This window comes from Erithacus rubecula (genome assembly GCF_903797595.1).
Source record: "Erithacus rubecula genome assembly, chromosome: 22".
NCBI classification, from domain to species: Eukaryota; Metazoa; Chordata; class Aves; order Passeriformes; family Muscicapidae; genus Erithacus; species Erithacus rubecula.
Genome location: NC_136674.1, coordinates 9,478,081 through 9,503,427, shown reverse-complemented (window position 1 = coordinate 9,503,427; position 25,347 = coordinate 9,478,081). Strand labels below are relative to the sequence as shown.

At 49.0% G+C, this 25,347-nt stretch overlaps 1 protein-coding gene across 1 annotated transcript in view; it reads right to left on the bottom strand.

Annotated features, from left to right (window-relative positions):
- Positions 1–18,995, bottom strand: part of GALNT17 (polypeptide N-acetylgalactosaminyltransferase 17) — a 203,297-nt gene extending 184,302 nt beyond the window's left edge. The window contains exon 1 of the mRNA XM_079324921.1: positions 18,441–18,995. Within this exon, the coding sequence (XP_079181047.1) occupies positions 18,441–18,678 (238 nt within the window). The 5' untranslated portion in view covers positions 18,679–18,995. The remainder of the gene's footprint in view (positions 1–18,440) is intronic.
- Between the last annotated feature and the right edge of the window lie 6,352 nt (positions 18,996–25,347).

Sequence of the window (25,347 nt, the reverse complement as noted above, 5' to 3'; positions counted from 1 at the left end):
TTTTGCAGGTGATGCAAGTGGAATTAAGACACAAGCTAAGGAACCAGAAGTGACAGGGCAGAGCAGCCCTCAGCACCTGAGTGAGAGGTGCTCACAAACCCACTGGGACAGGAACATCAGCTCTTAGGGTACAAAGGATGCATGTCCATGGCTGGTGTCACCATGGTCACTCTGATCCAGATGCACATCAGCCAACCCAGCCAAGAAGAAGGTGTCCCTTTGGCCCCAACCCCCCTGTGATGATTCTGTCACAGCCAGGGACAGCACTGGCCTTGCAGACACTGCTCTAGGGTGGCACCTGAGCCCAACCACACACAGGTTATCACTGAGAGAACCCATTTTAAAAAGAACAGGCCACAAAGCCCATACACAGCCAGGCAGTATCCACTCCATGTGTGCAAAACCAGGAGCAAACACACATCAGCACTCACCTGCTGCTCCAAGCCATCCCCTGGACCATCCCTGGATCTCCAGAGCCCTTTGCAATTCCCCACAGGGGAGTTCTGTTGCATTTTGGCTATAGGAGTGGCAGAAAGGATAATGCAACAGAGCTCTTGGTGTAATGGAGAAGGAAAAGAGAGTTTTGTTTAAAGAAACACCACAGTTATATAGGGCAGTTAGTGCAAAACAGAAAAGGCTCATTGGTCCAAGAAGGCAACACCTCTTTGAAAACATGCTTTCTACAGAACAACACATCTCCAGCAGGTGTTTAATCATTGCTATAATTTCTTGTCTTTGAGCAGTCTGAGAAAGGGCTGCTTTCTTGGCTCCCAGCAGTATCCTAACAACAGTGTTCCAGTGCTCTGAACATGACACTCAAGACCCCAGAGTGAGTCTGCTCCCTCTCACTGAAGTGAGGCAACCTGGCAGATTTTCCCCAGTGTGAAGCCAAGATGAACATTCCCAAAATCCTGGGGGGGATGATGGCATCTGTCCTGGTTTGAAGGGCAGGTGTCTGCCAATAAAGGCAACAGATTCTCTTCGAAATGGAGAATGTAAACCCCCTCCCTCCAAATTATTATAATTTTGAAATTAAGGGGCTCTCAGGCAAAGATATGGGAATAGGAATGACAGTTCTTTACTGGGAAAATAGAAATGCAGTATTACAAAAAAAACCAACAAAACAATCCCAAACCCTGCCAGAGTCAGAATCCAAGCTGACACCCCTCAGTCAGTCAGGGTGGTGGCACAGTCCCATTCCATGGTGGCTGCATCCTCCTGCAGGGGCAGATGTGGTTCAGCTGGAGCAGTGCTCCTGGAGAAGGTGCAGTTTCCTCTGAAGGTGCAGGGATGATGTGGAAAGGTCTGGCTTTCCTCTGGAATCCAGTGGAAAGAAGGTGCCTTGGTGTCCAAAATGTCAGTTTTTATCTGGGTAGGAAAGGCTTGGCTCCTGCCCTGGCTGGAGCATCTCCCAGTGGGATGATGGAATTTTATCAGTCATGCACTGGGACTCAGTGGCCATGAACAGGAGATATCTCCTGGAGGGAGGATGGGCTGTGGGAAGATAAAGATGATTGCCCAGCTGGTTTAAAGATGGCCCATTAGCAGATAATATGTGCCAGGAGATCAGGGGCACTGCCCCACCCAGTGCAGCAGATGGGACAGAACATACATTGCTGGGCACATCAACCCAGCACAGCACCTCCCCAGAGCCCCCAGGACAGGCTGGTCAGACACAGCAGATCCCTGCAGGACAAAGCTCAGCTCTGAGTTCTCTGGTGCTGCCAGGTGAGTGTCAGGAGAGGCCTCAGCCAGGGGAGCTCACACAGGCACTTGGAGATTATATAAATAAATAAAGAGCCCATTCCCAGCCCTGCTCACTCCCCCTCTCCCTTTAAGTAGGTCATTCTGCCTGCTATGGAAATCAGCTCATCTTCAAAGCAGGTTTGTTCATCTCCTTATCTCCTGAAAGTAAGGAAAGTGCAGAGCATTGCCAGAGCAAAGGGGGATTTCAGACTAATTTGATTTATTTCTGTCATGAGTAGAAATATGAAAATGTTCGTAGTTGTCAGAAAAACCAACCTGAGCCACAGAAACAAAGGACAGCTGGAAGGTGTCTGCCCTCCAGGTAGTTCTGAATGTGGCCCACAGCTACAAACCCATGTCCCTGACAGGTAACACAATGCAAATGGAATACAAAGGCTCTTCATGACCTAGCAAGGGGAAGAAAGAAGAAAAAAAAAAAATCTCTTGAATTAGACTGAAAAAGCTCAAGGGACTCACATGAGACAAGCCCAGCTTACATCAATTTCAGCCTGAAAATTAGGCCCTACCCTTTCATTATGTTAGCCTAGCACAGAGCATTCCAACTCATACTGGCAATTAATAATGCTCAGGAGCAAAGCCTGATCCTAACCCTGCTAAAATCCCTGCAAAGAGCAGAGCTTCCACCTGCAGGGATGGAACCAGAGCTCCTTGGGTTTTCCCAGCCTCCCCACATGAAGGGATGCAGGCAGGGTCAACTCCTCAGAACAACATCCAGCTTTGGCTGCAGGTTTTTAACCCTGCCAGTGGTTTCACAGAATCCTGGAATGGTTTAGGTTGGGAGGGACCTTAGAGCCCATCCAGGTGTCCCATGGGACACCTTCCCCTGTCCCAGCTGCTCCCAGCCCTGTCCAGCCTGGCCTTGGGCACTGCCAGGGATCCAGGGGCAGCCACAGCTGCTCTGGGCACCCTGTGCCAGCCCTGCCCACCCTCACAGGAACAATTCCTGCCCAATATCCCACCCATCCCTCTGGCAGTGGGAGCCATTCCCTATGTCCTGTCCCTCCATCCTTGTCCCCAGTCCCTCTCCAGCTCTCCTGGAGCCCTTTTATGCTCTGGAACAGGCTCTGAGCTCTCCCTGGAGCCTTCTCTTCCCCAGGTGAGCACCCCCAGCTCTCCCAGGCAATATTCAAGGAATAAGGGAATTCCTGAGCTGTGCCCATACACTCACAGAACATGTTCCTGTTGCTCTCAGTTCCAGCCCTGGTCACTGAACAGGTGACAAGGGACACCTGGGGAGCTGAGCTGTGCTCCAAGGCTGGGCACCCCAGGCTGCTCCCCCCAGCTCCTTTTGGGAAGCTCTGGAGGCCTGGCAGGACTGAGTGTGAGAGTGCAAGGAATGCAGCCAAAGGCAGGAAAAGGAATCCCTGTGCTCACAGGAGGCAAACACTAGAAAGGTTTCATGTAGTAACATCTGAAAAATGAGCCAAACAAAATGAACCACAACAATTTCATTATTACTTGAATGCCCCTATCAGCAATTTTGTTTTAAAAAATAAACTAAAAATCAGCATTTTAAAACTCAAGTAAAAAAGAAGTTCCTTAGACTGGAAAAGCTTCTGCCTTCTGCACCTCTGAAGATAATCGCCTGTACAAGCTCCTGACACAGCACATGAGCAAACTTCTCCTGACTCCCAATTGTGCAGCTTCAGCCTGTTCTTTTGCTCCATTGATCCAGGCAAAAGATTCCTGGATCAGCTTTTTTTCCCCCTGCCCAACTTCTTGGGTTTCAACTCTTAAGGCTTTAAGCCAAGGCTCAGCATGGAGGTGTGAGAAATGCCAAGGAAGGAGCAGGCAAGAAAGGTAAAATCTCTCTTCCTGTTTTAATACTTTTGGGAAGGGGTGCAGGCTTCAGGTCAGATTCTGCCTCCAAGAGCAGCAGCATTTTGCCCTCTAGACTGCAGAGAGGCAGCCTGGAGCTAAAAGCAGTGGGAAATGAGCTCAGTTTAAGGCACCCACAGCAGGTGTGTGCAGGATCAACCCAATGCTCAGCACAGGGTCCTGCAGCAGATCCCACCCCTGGCAGCACAGCCCCTGCTGCCAAATCAAGGAGTTATTTCACAGGATGTCAACTGGAGAGAATGTATTCCAAGTTCTCACTCACACTCAAGCTTCCTTAAGAGTTTAAGGTTTTAGTTCAAGACTCAAATCAACCCAACCCCAAAGCTCCAGAGCTGTGTTACTGCCTGGGCACACCTGCCAAAAACTAAATAAAAAAACCACCCATAATTGCAATAGGCCTGGAGGCTTCAGAATTTGGAAAGAACATGATTAATATTAATATGTATGATTTCATAGTAGGCAGAAATACAGAAAATAGACAGCACTGTGCCTTAAGCCCCAGAATCAACTGGGATTTTGGCAGCACATGCTGGAGAAGACAGTAGCAGCTGTCAAGTCACAGCTGGAGTTGCCTCTGGCAAAGGTGATTGAAAAATGGGATTAAGAAAAAAACCAACACAAGTAAAATAGAAGGTAAAATAACATGCAAAGGGAACAGACAGCTGAGCTAACAGGGTGCTCTGCCTTGCTTGCAGAGCATCCCAATGGTTCTGAGTAGTTTTTCCTTTTTCCTTCAAGTACTGCTTCAGCCTAACTCAAACCTTACTAGTGGGGATTTTTTACCACTTCTCTGGCATTCTGAGCTCTGCTGTGCAGGGAGGTCACTCACACAATAAGGTTGTGGTGGGGTGACCCTGGCTGGGCACCCTGTGCCCACCAAGCCCCTCTGTCACTGCCCTGCTCAGCTGGGCAGGGGAGACAGGACACAGGGAAAGGCTCTGGCTGGGATAAGGGCAGGGGGGATCCCTCACCAGCTGCTGCCATGGGCAAACAGGCTCAGCTGGGGAAAATCAGTTTAATTCATTGCCCACCAGACCAGAGCAGGAAACTGAGAAATAAACTCAAATCTGAAAACACCTTCTCCAAACCCCTCCCTTCTTCCCAGGCTCAACTTTACTCCTGATCTGTTCTCCCTCCTCCCCAGAGGCTCAGGGGATGGGAATGGGGCTGTGCTCAGTCCATCCCATGCTGTCCCTGCTGCTCCTTCACCCAGAGGGCTCCTCACACAGCTCTGCTCCAGCATGGGGTCCCTCCCAGGGGAGAGTTCTCCAGGAACTGCTCCAGGGCTCCCTTTATCCATGGGCTCAGTCCTTCCATGGGCTCAGTCCCTCAGGAACTGCTCCAGGGCTCCCTTTATCCATGGGCTCAGTCCCTCCATGGGCTCAGTCCTTTAGGAACTGCTCCAGAGATCCCTTTATCCATGGGCTCAGTCCTTCAGGAACTGCTCCAGGGGTCCCTTTATCCATGGGCTCAGTCCTTCCATGGGCTCAGTCCTTCAGGAACTGCTCCAGGGATCCCTTTATCCATTATCAGTCCCTCCATGGGCTCAGCCCTTCAGGAATTGCCCCTGAGGTCCCTCCCGTGGGGTCTCGAGTCCTCCCACCAAACCTGTTCCAGGTGGGCTCCTCTCTCCACAGGTCCCAGGTCCTGCCAGGGGGTTCTCAGGGGGTCAGAGCCTCTTGAGACCCCCCTGCTGTGCCCTGGGCTGCTCCTGGGGCTGCAGGGGGATCTCTGCTCCCCATGGATCTCCCTGGGAGCTGAGGCTGCTCTTGGATCCCTTGGACACGGCAGCAGCTCCCACAGGAGCCACCCCTGCTACCCAAACCTTGCCCTGCAAACCCCACACAAAGGTCAGTGTCCTCACAACATCCTCGGGGTCAAAACTGGGGTCACTTGTCCCACCCCACTGTCCCTTGGAGCAGCAGAATGGGCCATGAACAAACCACTGATCTTTTCATTCCCACAGTCTCCTTGTGAAGCTGCTGCCCAGGCTGTGACCTCTCAGACAGACACGTTTCCTCTATTATAAAACTGCCAGAAAATCCCAAGGGTTTAAAAAAACAAACAAACAGAGCAGTACATCCTAAATCACAAAGGGCCCCACAGCAGCCACCCCTGGGCACACCCTCGCTGACTCACAGGAGTTTACACCACAAAACAATGCTCACAGAAAGCTCCTGTGTTCTTCAGCACTGCTCCTCTGCCTCATCTATTTCTGCTTCCACTGGAGGCCTGGGTGTCAAAATACTCCTAATGAAGAACAGTCTGAGGTGAGCTCTACCTGCAGCCTCCAAAAATCCCCAATAATATGCAGTACTTCTTAAAAAGAAAAAAAAGTCACCAGCAGTTAGCCTGAAACTAAAACAGCTGCAGCATTTAAAACATCTACTGGAAATGCAAACTACTTTGGAACATCATAATTAGTAAATGGCAAATATTAGGAGTTATGGGAAAAGGGATCATTAAACCAGACTTTAATAGCCCAGCATCTCTTCCATTCCACGTGAAAGCCCAGTCAGCACACACTCACAGCATTAAACCTACATTAAGAAACAAACTGCTTCATTTCTGGAGTTGTAAAAACAAAGGTTAAATATCTGCTCCAGCACAAACCCTGTAATTTTTCCACAGCAACTGTATTGTTTTGCTTTGCACAGCTAATAATACCTGCCCTGCTTTGCACCCACTCATCTCCTGAGCGAGGCTCACACTGGAATCACCAAACCAGAACAAACTTCCAAGGACTACAGTTGCTATTAAGGCTTCTGGAAGTACCTCTCCTTTTAGTTATACTTCATTTATATAAAGCAGTGAATTGAAAAGACACTTTTTTTTTTGCAGAGAGCCCATTTTCCATTACTTGTAACCAAAGAAGCACCTGCACAACATTCAAATATTCCTGAAGCAAACCAGAGGTTCCCCCAGGACTGCTGCTCCTTGCCTGGACACCCTGTCCCATCCCATGCCCCATCCCTCCCTCTCAATTCCAAAGGTTCCTCCACTATCTCAGCCTCATCTCCCCCTTCTCTGTCCCATGATTTCTCAGCCCATTTTTTGAGCTGTCAGTTCAACCACTCCACTCATTTTCCCTTCATAGCCCTTTTGTCCCCCCATGGGGACAATGACACCTGTTCTTGGTACATGGAACAGAGAGTGGTGCCAGATCTCCAGGAGCTCTGGACCCTGCTCCAGGGTGGGATTGTTGGGGTGTCTGTGCAGAGCCAGGGGTTGGGCTGGATGGTCCTTGAGGATCCCTTCCAGCTCTGGACATTCTGTGATTCTTTTCACACATCTTTCCCAGAAACATTTGGACCAGCTTGATGCCATTAAAGATAAATATGATCTTGACAGTGTCTCACCTTCTCAGTCTAACTGGAAAAAGTATAAACAAATTAAAGCAGTTTCTCATGCTGGAAAAGTCTGGGCAGCCTTAGAATAAAATGATACCAGAGATGTCTCCACCCAGGTCTGTAGTTTTAGAGTGAATATGGATATCCAAATAAAATTTCTTTGGAATTTCTGGAATTGGTGCTGGGTGTTTCTGGATATGAAGAGCTGGACATTCAAGGGAATTCCAGGATTTTCCAAACAGCTACACAAAGAGCATAAATTATGCTGAAGGCCTCCATTGGGGATGTGATGTCTAAGTTTTACTCTTCCCATTCTCTGTCCCCACTGCAGCCTGGCAGGCAGCTCTGATTTAGTCTGGAGCTGCTCTCCGATCAAACAGACAGCATTAGTAGGAAGGAAAATTCATGGATGCAATACAGCATTAATTAGTACTAGGAAGTTGAGTGACTTACTAGGAAAAGACTGATAAAAGTGTAAAATCCCATTTTACTGCCTAGCCCTTTCATGGCTGTCAGAGCAGGGATTAAACTCCCCCAAAAGTCAGCATTGATTCAGTGCTTGATCCAAAGCAGCTCCAGTCACTGTGACCTGATCCCACAACACCTCCCATGTCAGACAATGCAAAAGGCAGGAACTACCTCCAGACACTCCTGGCAGGAGCTTTGAGGGGTGTCTGCACCTCCATAAATCACCTGCAGGATGCACCTCACTCAATGTCCCCTCCTCACACAGTACTGAGCAAACAGCTCCCCATGTGAACCATCCCCTTTGTGCCAGAGAGAGCAGCTCCCTCATCCCACAGGGTAGATCAATCATTTATTTCTCCAGAGACTGAAGGTCTGTTCCTGACCTCCACCTGAGGGGCCTGAAAATCAGACTGGGAAGGTTCACCCTGTGACTCCAATCCAAAGTACCCCTGTCCCACCAGCAGAACCTGCTCCTCCAAACTGAAACTTCTGCTTCCCCCAGCTTCCCACAACCTCTGTGTCCCTTTAATAATTGCTTTATTAATTCCTGGGGTGTCCTGTGCAGAGCCATGGGTTGGGCTGGATGATCCTTGTGGGCCTCTTCCAGCTCAGCATATTCTATGATTCTATTATTTCATTTTCTAACATATCTCCCCTTCATCATAATCATCATGCAATTAATACAGATTTAAACCAAGAGGAGTTTGAAATCCAAAAGTGACAGGGAATTAATATAACTTTAGGTTTAATTCTCCCTCCCTCCAGTCTTCTGCCCCATTCTGCATGATTTATGTGAAGTGGTTTGGGAACAACCTGTTCAATGGGGACAGGAACCAGTCAGGGCCACTGGGCAAGGTCACAGCCCAGGGGAGGGGAAATCATCCAGGCTCCATCCCAGCCCTTGGAATGGGTGCTCAGGAACTGCCCCTGCACAGGAGGCACAACTTGTGCCCTGGGCAGTGCCCAGCCCTGAGCAGCTGCCCAGGGAGGGGCTGGAGTGTCCCTCAGGGGGATATTCCAGAGCCACATGGACACGGTGCTGTGCCCTGTGCTCTGGGATGGCCCTGCCTGAGCAGGGAGGTGGCACCAGGGACCCTCTGTGCCCCCTGCCAGCCTGGCCCAGCCTGGGACTCCCTAAGGAGGAAGAAGCATGTCCAGCATCTCTCCTGCCTCACTTTTTCTGTTCCCACCTCTTTGATGCCAGTTCCAAATATCTTCAATAACCAAAACTTGTCTGCAAGGTTTTCTTTGTTCTTATATCATTCCCCACATAAAAACCTCATCTCTTCTTGTCCTTGAGACATCCCTTCACTACTACATAAGGAAACATAAATCCCTAACTTATATATTTTTTCTAATATTATTCTGTGTGACTGTTGGAGCATCACACAGAACATCAGAGTTAAAACTGAGCCTCCAGCTGCTGGATCCTGCTGCCCTCAGTGGTGACACGAGACCCTCCTGATGACAAGAGCAACAACTTCCAGCAAACTAAAATCCCACATTATGGTGTTTGGACTACACTTAACAAAGAGCAAGGCACGACTTGGTCTACACCAGGATAATGGTTATTACTGTTATTGTCTTGTCAGTGAAAGAGGAAACACTGCAATAAAATCCAGCAGAACAGGGGGTTTATGTTCCCAGCTATTCAAAGCATTCAGTGTTTCACCCCACCTCTCCAAAGGCAGCAAATACTAAAAACACACAAAGGTCAACAAAAATTTAAAATCCAATAATGAAATATAAGCAAGCTTTAAAATTCATTAAGTGGCTTTTCCCTTTTTTATTCTCCTCCTCTGCTTTGTGTTTGTAAAGTGTGATCAAGCAACTACTTTGGAAGAATTAGGAGTAATTTGGTGCAAACGTGAGTGCCCTCATGATTTCATTTAAAGTGTAATATAGGCAAAGACCCAGAAAGAGATTCTAATTGTTATTTTAAAATTAACCTTCTCCCTTTCCCTTTATGCTCTGAGAACAGGCACAACCATGGTGGGCCATTACCCTGCCCAAAATACTGCATGAGCTAATGAAGATTAAAACTAAGGTTAAGTAAATTCTGACAACCTGCAGGTAACACACCTTGCTTGGCTCTCTGAGGCTCTGCAGCTCAAGGAAACACCCAGAATAATTCAGATGGGGCTCTACTGGTGTCTGTTAATCCACTGCTGATTTCCCTCTTGTAATGGCTTTCTGCTTTCTGTGTCAGCACTCAGACACCAAGGAACAGCAATCTGGATTTCCAGGGCCCACCAACACAAAGACCCTGCTGTTCCACAGAGAGATGGGAGCAAAGAAGTCCTGTATCCCTTTTGGGTGCTGGGGAATGCAGTCAGAGGGATACAGGATGCTCAGGGGCAGCACATGGCAGAGCTCTCAGCTCTTCCCAGCCTGAGCCTTCCCCTTCCAGAGCCAGGGAAGTGCTGGGGGCACTCACCTCAAACCATGGGAACAGGCAAGACCAAAGGGCTTTCAACTGACAAAGGGCAAGGTTACATGGATATTGGGCAGGAATTCCTCACTCTCACTCTGGCACAGGTTACCCAGAGCAGCTGTGGCTGCCCCTGGATCCCTGGCAGTGCCCAAGGCCAGGCTGGACAGGGCTGGGAGCAGCTGGGACAGTGGGAGGTGTCCCTGCCATGGCAGGGGTGGCACTGGATGGGCTCTAAGGTCCTTTCCAACTCAAGCCAGTCTGTGATTCTAGGTAATTTCCACTTGCATATAATAATAAGGTACTAAAGGGGACAGGGACCAAGGATTCCTCTTCCCTTCTTCCTTCCTGAGCATCCCGTGCTGACACATCACACTGGTGGTTTTACTGCTCTGGAATGAAATCCACATGTTCACCACGGCAGAGCAGCTGTGAGGGAAGATGTGCTGATTGACTGTGTGTGACACAGCCCAGAGCTCCAGAGATCTCTCATTTTCCCTGTCAGCAGGAAGAATGGTGCTCCTGCACACCAGCCTGGGTTGCAGAGCCCAGGGAGATCCCTATTTTTAACAAATCCATTAAAGCACAGTTCTCAGATTACTCCCACAGTGGAGACCTGGTGATGCCATCAGTGTTTGCTGTTCCAAGGCAGAACAAGTGCTGGGACATGGCAGACAGCCCTTGGCATCTCTCTCTGGGGTATCAGGGATCAGAGTGACTCCCAGGGAGGAATCCCTGGGAGGGCAGGATCACAGGAACTGGGATTCATTACACAGCGAGTGTCATGCCAGCGCCGAGTATCAGATTTTAAAAAGGAAAATGAAAACTGTGATTTTTATCCAGCTCACCAAGAACTTTCTTCCTTTTTCAGGCAACTTTGCATCCCCCCAAGGACCCAAGCAGCAGAACCCTGAGCTGTACCCGGAGCTCAGCACAGCCCTTTCCTCACAGTTTTATGTCTCATTGCATCATTCCTGCATTATTTTTAGATAACCGTCAGGGGATGTCAGAATGTGGGTCGATAGCTATTAGATTTATAGGCAGAAATAGCAAGGCTTGTAGCTATAAGGTGTAAAGCATTCAACAATTTCTAGAACAAATCTGACCGTGGGGACTGAGGGCTGGAAAATACACTTGCTTGTAGTCCCAGAACTGTTTAGGAAAAATAATCTCTGTGCTGCTCGGGTACATTTCTGGAGTTGAATCACTGCTGTTGACTCACAGCAGGGTCAATACTGCAAGTATTCAGCTTGAACAGCCCTTTGCAGACTTTGGTAAGGACATCTTACCAAAAATAAGCCTTCCTTTTAAATGTCATCTATCAGCATGCAGGATGCCCTCAGCTACACCCCAGGCTCAGGCATGTCTAAGGAGCTGGGAACTGGAAGCCTGCCAGCAACATCTGGAGCAGATGTTCCATTTTAGGCAAAAATTAGTGGCGTGAATCACAAAATTAGTAAAACCTCCTTGGTTACCTGAGCAGGCTCATTTCCCTTCCTTCTGCCCTGTTAACAGGTGGGTTTCTCATAGGCTGCATTTTCTGATCAGCAACACTTATGCTCTCTGCCAGGGGAGGGTAAGGAGAGAGGATGGCCTGGAATGCACCAGAAGGTTCCCCAAAATCCAAGCACATAGACAGCACATACTTAACCCAACTAAAGTCCTGCCTGGTCAAGAGGGAAGATCTCCATGATAGCAAGCACAAGACTGCCCTCAGCAATTCCTGCTGCCATCCCAAAGGGCTTGGGGTGTCCAGGATGCTTCGGGGAGAACACCATGAGCAGAGTCCTGCTCTCTGGAGTGGCAGCTGGAAGCCTCCAAGCACTGAAACACCTCTAGATGCCCAGTGTCCTGGATTGAAGGACAGATGTCTGCCAATGAAGGCAGAACCTTCTCCTTGAAATGGAGAATGTAAACCCCCTCCCTCCAAATTATTATAATTTTGAAATTAAGGGGCTCTCAGGCAAAGATATGGGAATAAGGAATAACAGCTCTTTACTAGGAAAATTAAAATAGAAATGCAGTATTACACAGAACAATCCCAAACCCTGCCAGAGTCAGAATCCAAGCTGACACCCGTCAGTCAGTCAGGGTGGTGCCACAGTCCCATTCAATGGTGGCTGCATCCTCCTGCAGGGGCAGATGTGGTTCAGCTGGAGCAGTGCTCCTGGAGAAGGTGCAGTTTCCTCTGAAGGTGCAGGGATGATGTGGAAAGGTCTGGCTTTCCTCTGGAATCCAGTGGAAAGAAGGTGCCTTGGTGTCCAAAATGTCAGTTTTTCTCTGGGTAGGAAAGGCTTGGCTCCTGCCCTGGCTGGAGCATCTCCCAGTGGGATGATGGAATTTTATCAGTCATGCACTGGGACTCAATGACCCAGCAGCAGATGATACCTCCTGGAGGGAGGATGGGTTGTGGAAAAGATAAAGATGATTGCTTCACCTTATCCTAAAGATGGTCCATTAGCAGATAATATGTGCCACAGAGATAAGGAAATCACTGCCCCACCCGGCTGCAGCAGATGGTGATAGAATTCACATTGCTGGCCACCTCAAGCCAACACACCCATGCTTCTCCAAATAAATCCAACTCCAAGTGTCTCTCCCTGGAGACACCATAGGACACTCCTGATCCAGACTGAGGCTCACAAGCAAGGCTGTTATTCACAGAATTACAGCACCTTCCTGGGTGTTTTGTGTCCCTGGGGAGATACTTCTCACAGCTGCACAACTAAATAGGCACTGCAAATCTAACATACCTTTGTGAATTCTACCAGCAGGGAAAGTTCTGTTTCTCCTTTCAGGGAGGCCTGAATTAATATGCAAAACTAAAACACCACTGTTGTCACTGTATTCTGGTCACTGCTGCTGCATCCCATGAATCCTGCGTTGTCTCTGCACGACAAATGTGTTACTGCCTTATGACTCATTCTTTGTGAGTGTCAGGGAATATTTGGATCATGATGCCAAACAACCATCAAACCCCAAAATTATCTATCAGTTCCTTGTCAGATGGCTTGCAAACTAAATGTCACATTAATGTCTGAGCTTCCAGATGCTTCTGAATGTCTATCTTAAGCTTCACCTTTTAACTCTATTATTTCTCTAAGAAGTATTTCCTTTATTTATTCCTTGATCAGTATCAAACCCAGTTCTCAGGAACCTGCTAAGAATAATTTACAGGCAGCAGCTCTCAGGTGCCTTGAGCCTGTGGAGACCTCTCTCCTGCTATGAGGAAGTCTAGGCTGAGAACTTCTAAAAAGCAGGTACTGAATGCATAATTTTCATTATTCCTAATAAAGAATATGGCAACCAAATCTGTTTGGTATATCCTAAATGTTAAAGTAGCAATTTTCATCAAGTTGCTATATAACATATAAAGGCTGTCCTACATAATACAGTTATTTTCTACTTCAGAAACATCCTGGCAGTGGGATAGACAGGGAAGCAGCATCCCAGCTGCTGTGTGACAACCATCAGTTAACACAGCAGCCACATCCCCACTGTGTATCTCTTATCTCCACATCATCATTTCTTATATCAAAGGATTTCACCCACCAAGGCTCTGCTTGTAAAAAGAACTATTTTAGCTCAATAACATCATTAAAGTTTGGGCCCTTCTGCCTACAAACAGCTTTTCCCTGCTCTCAGTTATTTACACTTAGTTATTTATCTTAATCATGGAATTTCTGAGCATTTAAGTTAATATATTACCTACCCATTAAAACCTTAATATTACCAGTCTGTGGGTGTAGTGCTATTACATTCTCTCAAATGCTGATAAAACCACTTTTAATCTGCCTTATTTACATATATAATTTTGATACTCACTGGTTAGCTAAGTTTGTAATGTGTTTGGAGGATGATAAGTGTTAGAGAAGATAAGCATTATCTTATCCTTATGGGAAGCAAATCCACGTATCTCCAAAGTGTTTTAAGTTAATTAAGTGCCACTTTACAAGGCCAGCAACACCGTGCTGAGGGCTGTGGTTCAGTGTCAGCCTCCATGTCCATATGCAACCCTCCCAAAGTTAATTTCCTAATTGGATACGCAGATGAGAGCACAGCCAGAACACAGGAGGCTGCTAGCATGCACTTGGCCATACCTCAGCATGTTCACATTATTCCATGTGCAAAAGCACAGATGCAGGCTGCTTTAAAAAATGAACACAGGCTTATTTCACCCCCAAGGAATGTAAAGTTCCTCTTCAACATTAACATTTGGTAAAAGCAGCAGTTTAATCTGTGCATTTCTTTAGCACAGAGGAGAAGCCCTCTCTATTCACCCCTTTTCTGGCCAGCTTCACTTTAGTACTCCTTCATCACTGCTCTCTCTTTTACAATTTTCAAATGTCTTTAGTTCTCCCGGATCTTATCAATCAAGTTGGACAGGGCTTGGAGCACCCTGGGATAGTGGAAGGTGTCCCTGCCCATGGCAGAGGGCTGGACTGGGTGGTCTTTAGGGTCCCTTCCAACCCAAACCATTCAGTGATTCTCCAGCTTGTTGAGAGACCACAAAATAAAACTTAACAGAGGAGCTCTGGATGAGTCAGCAGTGTCCTTCTGTTCTGTCTTACATATTTAGCTTGAAGTTCAGACTTTCTGTAGTGTTTTTCCACACTGCTCAGGTAGATGCCACATCATCCCTGTGACATTGGCTTCCAGGCAGCTGAGCACTTACTGCAATCAGCTGCTGCTGTGAATCCTCCCCTATCCACCAGCATCCAAAGCACCAGGGAGGGAGTTTCCAGCCTTCATGCTGCTTGGAGGCTTTAGTCCAAGAGCCAGACCTCAGCTGGACACAGAGCCTGGAAGGTGGCTGCCTGGGAGGTTCCTCAGGCCCCAGTGAGCAGCACAAGTGACCTGCTCACATCTTTTCCAGATGCTCAGACATGGCAGGTACAGAGGATGGCTCCCCACACCCAAGCCCAGGGTTTATTGAGAGTTCTCTCCCTCCTGCAATTTTCCAATGGCAGCACCATTTACTAACCCATCCCACTGAGAGAGTCTCACAGTACCTTTGGGCACTGGACACAAACACCAGCTTTCCTCAAGCCATGGCACTCACCCTCCAGCCACTAGGATGTTAAAAGCTTGGCCCACCTTTGCTGTCTCTGGCTCTTACAAATGCCCAATTTCTCAAATTCCTCATAATCATTAATGGGTTCCTATATTAGCCCCAGAGGAACAGGATGGGTTAATGGGAAGACTGCCCAGTACCTCACAGGAAGCAGCACACAGATCCTGAAAATGCTGAAGGTCCCCTTGTCAATCTCTGCTCCCCTCTGCTCCTCACCTGATCACACAGCACAGAAACTCCCTCTTTGTACACACAAAGTTTACAAAGTTCACTTGTGCAAATCTCCATAAAATTGGAAGTAAACATGAAGTTTGTAAAGTTCATTTGTGCAAATCTCCATAAAGTTGGAAGTAAACACAAAGTTTACAAAGTTCCTTTGTGCAAGTCACCATAAAGTTGGAAATAATCTGGATCATAATTTGTACTTATGTAAATAACAGCACACAAAAGAAACAGGCTTGGATCAAAAAGACAAGTTATAGTTAACACCCAGAGTAAAATACACAGGTTCCTTCCTGACCTGCCTTAGTTTTCTCTGGACATCTGCTGGACAAGAGAATTCCACCCATGAAAGAGACTGCAGAAATTAAAAATCCTCTGAATTCCCAGATCAGTGCCTGCACATACAAAGCCCTCCGTTCCAAAGGGCATCCTCAGACTGCTGTGTGTGGGAGGCATCAATTACAGATCAGCAAAGAGCAAACCCCACACAACCTGTACAATGAGAGCAATAATCAAAAGAGCAAGAATCAACTTTTAGAAAGGACAAAGCAAACGTAGAGACAGGGCTACCTCTGGAACAGCTCTTCTTGCCCAGAGAGGAGTAAGAGGGTGCCTGGTGTGTTATTTCCAGAACATGGCAGGGAAACACCCTTCAGACAGAAGGATTGTGTCAAATCCCTCCTTTTCCAGAGCCAAAGCAGCGATGTTTAGCTTGTTTTTATGGCCAACCTTTACAGAGATAAATAAATACACACATATAAAACACGAGTGCTGCTGTACCACCGAGAGCTGTTATTTCCAATATGCTTTACACTACATGACTCACAAACCAAACCCACAGCAATGGTATGATCAGATTGCTCATTTCATCTGTACAGAATGGAGCTTTTGAAGACATTCAGGTTTTTAAAGATGGCTTCAACTCCCACTGAAATCCAGCCAAGTGCTATAATGCAGGAGAAGTCCATAGCTGGCTGCACCGAGGCTGGGTTGTCGCTTCTCTCTTTGGCCAAACACTTCCCAGTGCTCTGTGAGGTGCAGGCTTTCCACTATCCACCCTATGGATACTTTATTCCATGATTTTGTAGCTGCTAAACCACAGGTCAGATTTCAAATTAAACATGACCTTTTAGAACCAAGAGAGAAATCTCAGACTCAGCGGGTCATTGTACAGGGAGCTTGGCCCAAAGCAGGTTTGTGAGGCACCAACACAAAACTACCAGCACGAAACTCAAACAGAAACGATGAGCTCCTGTCTGCAGGAGGTTTTAGGCGTTCCTCAAGTGCCCAGGATGAACGCTGATCCAGGCAGAGAAAATTCCTGGTGGGCAGAAAGCCAATCCAGCTGCTTCTGATCCTCAGTCCCAGGGGCTGTCCCACTGCCTATTGACTGTTTCCTTTCAGTGCTGGTGGTGGGGATGGGGCTCACCTGGCCCCCACAGGTTGCTGTAGACCCCAGCCCTGCTGAAGCACAGCCCACAGCCACCCCTCAGAGCCCTGAGCTTCTCTCAAAAGCACACGTACCAAATATACACTTGACCCAAAGTTACATAAGCGCCGTGCCAGAGCTATTTTTCAGCCAGACTGATCAGTGCTGCTATAAATCACCCCAGGATGCAGAGGCCAGACAAGATGTCACATTTATGTGCTCAGCTTTCTGCCTGCCCTGAGAAAACGTTTGTGATAGGGCAACGTTTCTATTGCCTCTCTGCCTCCCCTGGTGTGTAGGTGCATGAGTGCTGCTCGGCACAGAGCAGGCTGCAGACAGAGCAGCCTGGGGACAGCGCTGAGCTGTCCTGCCCCTGCAGCAGCCCCAGGCACCGCCAAGAGCAGCCCCGGGGCAGGGCAGAGCCCCACGGTAACCTCCAGATGGGCAGTCAGTGATAACCCAGCTCACCCTGTGTCTGCAGGGAGGGCAGACTGCTGCATGATCACTCGTCCTATCCTAGTCCAGCACCCTGGAATAAGGGCTCTTATCTTGAGCTGCAGTTATTGCCCAAGTAGCTGCCTAATTCCTCCTGGAAACTCCTGCCCTAGCAGGACCCAGAAGCAGGCAATTTCACAGTTTGACTGCAAATAACATTCAACTTTCTGCCTTATTCCTCATTATTCTTATGCTTCTCCTCTGTTTATCGCTCACCAGTGCCTCTTAAGCATCACAGGCATAAGAGGTATTTCATGCAAGTGTATAAAGTAGGAACATCAGTAACACTTTTCTCCTCAGCTGAGTGCTGTCCCCAAAGCCACTGCCAGAGACAAGTGCTCTGGGAAAGCCACGTTGCATCCTTGCACCTGCCTCTCCTCCTGGGTGCAAAGTGACACCAGCTATAGCTCGGGCTCAGCACAGAGACCCTGCACACACCAGCTCTTGGTTCAGCACAGCAGAGAATGGGGTATATTCCATATTCCTAACTTGGAGAGGGAATCACACTGACACTGCCAGAAACACCAGCTCTGCTCATTCCCACACACAGAAACTTGCAGGGATTAAAGCTATGGAGATTGGAAGCAATAAGCAAGACCCTTGATTGAAATTACACCCCCAGTTGTGAATCTGTGGGGAACAACTTTTTAAAAAATCAGCTTCCAAAGTGAGAGTTTTAATTAGACACCTCACCTAGATTTCTTATATCTTTACAATGTGTTTCTCTATCCTGCACAGCATCTTTAAAACTCTCTTTCTACATCTCTAAACTACTGAACCTGGTGAGATTTTAATAGAAATTCCTTGTCTGTGCTATAAAGACAAGCATTACTTGAGATTTTAATTAGCAGTTGTCAGTGCTGAACCATAGGAAATACTGAATAGTTTGCTTAACTTCTTAGAGAAAGTGCCTTTTGCTTTCTGACCTTCTGCACTCAAATGATGCAACACACTTGAGCCATTTGAAAACTCCTTTCCAGACCCAGTTCGGTGGGAGTAAAAGCCATTCCCTCGATCAATACACCCTGTGCTGCTCCTACCCGTGTTCACCCACTGCACAGCCGGCTCGTTTGATGCAGAAATCGTGCCGCTCATTTTCTGACCGCCGCTATTAATCTGAAAGGCAGCATTCCGTTATTACCATTTCCTTCCATCCTGTGCAAGGTACCCCGAGCTTTAGACACACACGGAACTTGGAAATCAGATGCTAAATCGATCCCGTCCATTGAGACTCCGTTTGCACAACAACAGAGGGGAGAGCAGGGGTCCGTCATGCAAACTTCAGGCAAGGCGGGCACCTGCTCCGAGCTCGATTCACCATCACCCACTCCACCCCGAAGGCATTAAAGAGGAGCACGTTCCTACCATTCAGCTGCCTGTAGACTATGTCTTCTAGGAGCGAGAGCCTCTTCAGCACTGCATCCTGGATGGAGCTGATGCCGTGGGCTGTCAAGTTGGCCACTTCTGCCCTGGGATGGATGTCATGGAAGGAGTCGCCGCTCTTGGTCGTGATGGGTCTGCACTTGGCCAGGAAGAGGACGAAGCCAGCCACGGCGATCAGGTTTAACACCAGCAGCACTTTGACTCTCCGCAAAGAAGCCATCAAACTTCCCGGTGGGCCCCGCCAGCCGCCGCGCTGCCGGCAGGGCTAAGGGAGCGGGCCGGCGGCCGCCCGCCGCTGCGCGCACATCGCGGGGAGCGCGCCCGGGCCGGCACGGCGGCGGCGAGCGGAGCGCGAGGGCTGGCGAGCAGCGGCACCGCTCAGCCGGGCGCGGCGAGCCCGCCCCGGACTACGGCCCCGCAGAGGAGGCGCGGCCGGGGCCGCCCGCCCCGCTCCGCCCGCCGCGCTGCCGCCGCCGCCGCAACTTCATGCCCCGCGCGGGGCGGCCGCGCCGGGGCTGCGGGGCCGAGGAGCCGTGCGGCAGCAGCGCCGGCATCAACGCCGGCATCAGCGCCCGGCCCCCGCCCGCCGCCCGCCTCCCGCCTCCGCCGGCCCGCGGGGGGATGCGCGGCCGCTGCTGCGCGGCGCGGGCCGGGCCGGCGCCCCCTGCGCGGGCGGAGCGGGGCCGGGGGCGGGCGGGGCGCGGGGCGCCCGCCCCTCACGGAGCCCGGGCAGGGCCGGCACGGCGGCCGCGGCGGAGCCCCCGCCACGCGCAGGGCCGGCGGCTGCGGCAGACCCCGCGCAGCGCCCGCGCCTGCGGAGAGCGGCCCGGCCGCCGCCACGGCCCGGAGGAGAGGCCCGAGCGCGGCGCGGGGGCTGCGGCGGGGCCGAGCGGGCAGCGCGGCCGGGCACGGACCCTGCCGGCCCTGAGGGGATGGGGAGCGCGGGGTGCGGAGAACCGGGGCCGTGAGGGGATGGGCAGCGCGGGGAGCGGAGTGCCGGGGCCGTGAGGGGATGGGGAGCGCGGGGTGCGGAGAACCGGGGCCGTGAGGGGATGGGGAGCGCGGGGTGCGGAGAACCGGGGCCGTGAGGGGATGAGCAGCGCGGGGTGCGGAGAACCGGGGCCGTGAGGGGATGGGGAGCGCGGGGAGCGGAGTGCCGGGGCTGTGAGGGGATGGGGAGCGCGGGGTGCGGAGTGCCGGGGTCCCCGGGCCGTGCGGGGATGGAGAAGTGCGGGGATGGGGCAGTTTCGGGGCCGTGCGGGTTTAGGGCAGTGCCGGGGCTGTGCATGTTTGGGGCAGTGCCCGGGGCCGTGCGGGTTTGGGGCAGTGCCCGGGGCCGTGCGGGTTCGGGCAGCGCGGGCCCGTAGCGGGCGGAGATGGCCCGGTGGCCGTAACGCGCTCGGGCTCGGTGTCACAGAGCGTTTGAGCCCCCGGGCCGGTGCGTGGCTCTCTCCCTGTTTCTGCTCCCCGCTTTCCCGGACGGAAGCTTTGTCCTGCCTCGGAAGCCCGGCTGTCCCTGCCCCGCACGGAATGACAAAGGAGGCATCCTGCTTCCCCAGCTCCCCGCCCTCCGTGCCGCAGCCAGGGAATGATCCCGAGCTGGCACGGGTGTCCTTAGCAAGGATCACCTGAACCTCAGACCCTGACATGAGGTAAAGTGATAAACATCACAAATTGCAATTCACATCCACCGTTTTAATGCCTGAATGCTGAGTCTTCTCATGAGATCACAGCCACTACTGAACAACCCCAGTAACCCCTGTTTTCCAAGCTTTATCCATGTGCCACAGTTAACCCTGCTTTTCAGAAAGATGGCACCAACAGGTTTTAGAAATTCAAACAACCTGGAGTCATTGTATCCTACAAGACAACTTTTCAAAAGGTAAGAATAACCCCTCTCACCTTCAATCCATAATTAAAAGAAAAAAAAAAAAAAATCAATGCCATGGAAACAAATCTAAAATTGCCTTGGAGGATTTGGAGTTTTAATTCAGTCCTAGCTGTACATGAAGTCTTTTATGATTTGTATGTTCAGACCCAGGATCCTGCTACAAACCTGGAGAAGAGACAGGCACATAACTCACAGTCAGACCCTAAAATCCTGTGGTCAGTCCATCATCCACACTCAGGTTCATTATAAGAGGGCGAAAATATGAATGATTGTGACACAAAACTAGAAATACCTCACAAATTGCTGAAAAACAGCTTTTGGCAGGTGCTGAGGGGAAGCTGGTTTGGGGGTTCTACAGGGGTGTTTTGACACAGATAAAACAGAAGGTTTGTTTGCAAAGCTAACAACTGAGATTTTTTTTCTCTATAAATAAAAGCACTTTTTATTAAACAAACAAACACCACCCCAACTTGGCAGAGTAGTTTACCAAAAAGGGAAACCACATGGCCTTAACTGTCAGGAGCAGAAATATTTGTGCAAACAGGAAAGTACCTGCTGCTTATTCTGAAACAGTCTAGGACAAAGATACTCCCCTTTTCCTTCCTTACCACTGCTCCCACTGAAATCAGGCTGGTGCATTACACAGAAGCAGCCAAATCTATTTTAATTATAAACCAGTTTGGAAAAAGCTGAATTTAAAGGTTTTTGGCACATGACTGTTACAGATGATCCCAATTAAAAAAAAAAAAATCTTAGGATCTTAAAAAAGAATGCAAGAATTTGAAGCAGCTCTTTGCTGAAGGACAAGGCAAGCATTTTGCCAGCACCTAAGAAAGGAGCAGAATTAAGTTCCCAAAAAGCAGGAGGGAGGGAGGGAGAAATCCACAAGTCCCCTTAGGGTGACAGATGGCTGCAGGGCACCTGGCACCTGTGAGTGTGTGGTCCTGGGGAGGACAGCACAGCAGGAGAATAAAGATGTCCAAAAAAATGCAAGGAAAAAGTCTCTGTGTGGGAAATAACATGAGAGCTAAAATGTCACATGTGCCAAGAGCCCCCTGCCCTGTCCAGGAGGATGAACTCCTGAAAGCTCCCAGGTTTCTGTTGCTGCTGCTGCTGTTCTTTTATTCTGGGGAGAGGCAAGCAGCAAACTTTGAGCTGTGCTGCTACAAGGATCCCATCACCTGGGACTGTCCCCAGCCCAGCTGGCCCTGCTGCTGGCCTTGAGGGCTGCACTGCTGGCCACTGCTTCTCTTTGCAGAACTAAGGGAACCAGCCTGAGGAAAAGCTGATCCCTCTTTCTGAACTGATTTGTAGCATTCTGTGTTCCACAGGCCCCTTCTGCCGTGTTGCTCTCAGCAACAGAAACAACTTTCCCTTCATTTCTTTCACTTGGGAGAAGTTATTGCAGTTTGTTCAGTGGTACTCCAGTCACTTCTGGGCTGAGGGGACCAGAGTACAAACCCCAGAGTATTCACACCAAGCATCCATTGCCTTCAGTGTGTCCTGACTCAACAGGGTCTGAACAAGGCTGCCAAGGAGCCAAGAGCCACCTGTGTCAGCAGAGCTGCAGAACTATCCACTAACACACCCACTAAAACATCCCTCTGTGCCTCCTGTACAGTGACAAGGGAGAGCAGAATGCTCCAGGTAACAACAAACATCAAAATCCACGGAATCAATCAGAATCAGCAAGGTTGGGAAAGACCTTTGAGGTCATCCAAACATGAACCCAGCTCCACCACCCTGTCCAGCACTAACCCCAGAGCCTCACCCAGGTGTTTTCTGAACCCTTCCAGGGATGGTGACTCCACCCAGGAAAAGTTATGCTTTTTTTCCACCCATATTTCCTTTGAGCTTTGCACCCCTGGAACACCGAACTAAATTTTAACAGCAAACACAAAATGGTAGCTTGAAAAGGTCTGCCAAGACTCCACTAAATCAGGGCTCAAGCAAGGCATAGCTCAGCCTCCACTGAAGAGTTTGGAGAGTTTTTTTCATCTATTTTTTTATCTTTTTTTTTTTTTTTTTCCTTTTTCATTACATTCCTACCAAGAAAAAAATAGCTTGAAACATTGTTACTAAATAGAGAAGAAGAACTAAAGGATATGTGTCAGTATCAGGCAGAAGAGATCAGTTTGCACGTCTAATAGAAAAATTCTATTTTTGCCCATTCCAGTGGAGTTCTGTGAACAGCACACACATACTTTTCAAGTGCTAGCCAAAATAATCACTTCTCTCCTTCTGTGGGGGGAAAAAATCCACTAAATCATGAATATTCAATGGATTGGTTAATGACATAGTAATGCTTTAGCTGAAATCTTTGCTCCTTAAAATACAGCCAACACGAGCTGCCAGTGAGAAGAAGAATTAAAAATACAAAAATAACTTGATTTGCAGGAGCTCTCACCCCCCAATCTCTGCAGGAGTGTGTGATGGTACCATGATACCATGACAGATCTGGGGCAGACTGTCTTCACAATCTGGGAGACGTAAAACAGGCAGAAAAAAATAGTTTCTGTTACTCCCTGGAGCTTCTGCCAGTGCTGGGGGTTCTCCAGGGCAAGGGTGTCTTCCCTCAGCACCAGCTCTGCCCTCACCCAGATGATCCCAGGGTGCACCCAGTTACTTTTCCTGCTTTGTAGCACCAGCTCAAAGGAAAAAAGAAACCCACAAATGTTTGGGTCTTTTAGCTAAATTTCTTTCAATTGCAAAAATCAGCTTTTTCATAACCAAATCCCTGTTTGAAAACAGTGATCTGCAAAAAAAAAAAAAAAAAAAAAAAAAAAAAAAAAAAAAAAAAACCAGTCAAACAAAAACCTTCAGAAAAGGTTCAATTTAAAGCAAATTTTGTTTCCTTTAAGTCTGAGAGTTCTGGCTGGAGTGCTGTGAGTGCAATTGGGTTATTTCTTTGATTTCAGGCTTCAGGTGGTGGTCAGGAGTTGCATCTTCCCTTTTTCCTCTCAGGCTCTCAAGAATTCCTGATTATTCAGTTTCAATTTTGTTGCTTTGCCACCAAAACCACCTCTGAGAAAGCCCCACAAAATTCATCAGGTAGATGAGTTTAAGCCTCCATGTTGCTTTTGAACTCTTTGTTTTTCCCACTGGAGTTTTCTCCACGTGGAATCTGCTCCTTGCAAGGGTCACCAACATCACTGTGAGGCCTGGGCTGGTGAAAGGAGTAAAACTGTACAGAAAGATTTTCAGGAGCCAATATTCTGAAGTTGATGGCTCACTCTGCTCTCTCAGAGCCATTTCTGATGCATATAGAATATCAAGGAATGAACCCTTTATCCCCAGCCTTGAAATTTTTCTTCACTATGGGAACAGCTAATGCACAAAAGTAACTTTACTCAGTGTTATCTTCAAAGTTGGGAACATATTTAGTTGCACATTGCAATAACTCCATTCATATTTCATGAATTTTTAAGTTCAGCCTGTGAGCATGGACAGCTCATCACTGATACCTCAGGGAAATGCTGTGAAAAAAACAAGCAACTTATTGTGCTTTTAGCATATGAGATTGCTGCATGGCTCCCTCAAGGATATTAAAAAGATCTGTGCTATGGTTATCAATAAGTATCTTTCAGGATCAGCATTTATAAAGCTTCTAGAATGGCTTCAGCTCTTGACTGACTTCAGAAATTAAGGACCTTACTCACAAAAAGCAAAATCATAGCTTAAAGTCAACTACTCTTCAGTTTTGCTGCTTTGAACATCAATATCCATCTTGATGACCAGGACCTAGTTCTTAAATCATTTTATTATTAGAGCTGGTTTGAAAAGCTTCAGCTTATTTCTTGAAAAATGGGGGAAGGGAGGACAGCAAGAGGAGGAAATTCATTGAAATTTTCATAAATCATTGAAAAATCAGAAAATCCATTATAAATATTGACTCCTTGTGTGCCTAGAAAATAAATTCTCACTTATTTCTTTTTTATTACAGAAGATACATGGCCTAAGTTATTTTAGCACATAATCATCACCTGATAGTCCTTGAGTCAGGGAATACCATTGTTTTTTCATATTACACCAACAAACAAAAAGATACCTGAAGACTTTTGAAAAAAACACAGAATCACAGAATGGGTTGGAATGCAAAGGACCTTAGAGCCCATCCAGTGCCACCCCTGCCATGACAGGGACACCTCCCACTGTCCCAGCTGCTCCCAGCCCTGCCCAGCCTGGCCTTGGGCACTGCCAGGGATCCAGGGGCAGCCACAGCTGCTCTGGGCACCCTGTGAACAATTCCTGCCCAATATCCCACCCAGCACTGCCCTCTGGCACTGGGAGCCATTCCCTGGGTTTAAATTCCAAGGAAAGCAGGAGATGACACCCAGGAGCTGGCCAGGACCAAAGGCTTTAGGGTGCCTCAGGACAAGAGGTCAGTGTGTGCCAGTCCCAGGCTGGCACACTCAGCTGCTGGGCCCTGCAGCAGCCCTGCAGCACAGCCATGCCTGGGGGAGCAGGGAGATGCTGAAAGATCCCAAAGTCAAATTTCACCACCCTGTTCCCATTAACATTGGGACTGCCTTCCCCATGGCTGTCAAAGTGCAGTTCTGACACTGCAGCCAAGGCTAAGCCCAGAGCTCAACACCCAGACAAAGCCCACAAGTCAGTTTGCTTGGGTGGAGGAGCCCCCTCAGGGCTCAGCTGTCTCCCCAAAAACCTGCTCTTGCTTCCTGTAGCAGTCTGGCCTCTCCCAGCTCAGAGCAGAGCCTAGAACCCCCTCTAGGCTGCTGCCCGAGCCTGGCTCTGAGGACTTGCTGCTACAGCCCATGCCCCAGAGGGATGACTTATCCCCTAACCAAGTACTCAGCTCAGGGTCAAGGCTCAAAGCCTTTTCTGAAGCCTCCATGGCTCTGCCCATGCTGCTGCTCCCCCAGCAGGGCCATGCTGGGCAGGATGAGCCCAAAGCCAAGGAAACTGCACTGAAGGTACAAACCCAAGCCTTGGCCATGGTGCAGCCAGAGATGCCAGTGGAAAAATGACACCTTTCTG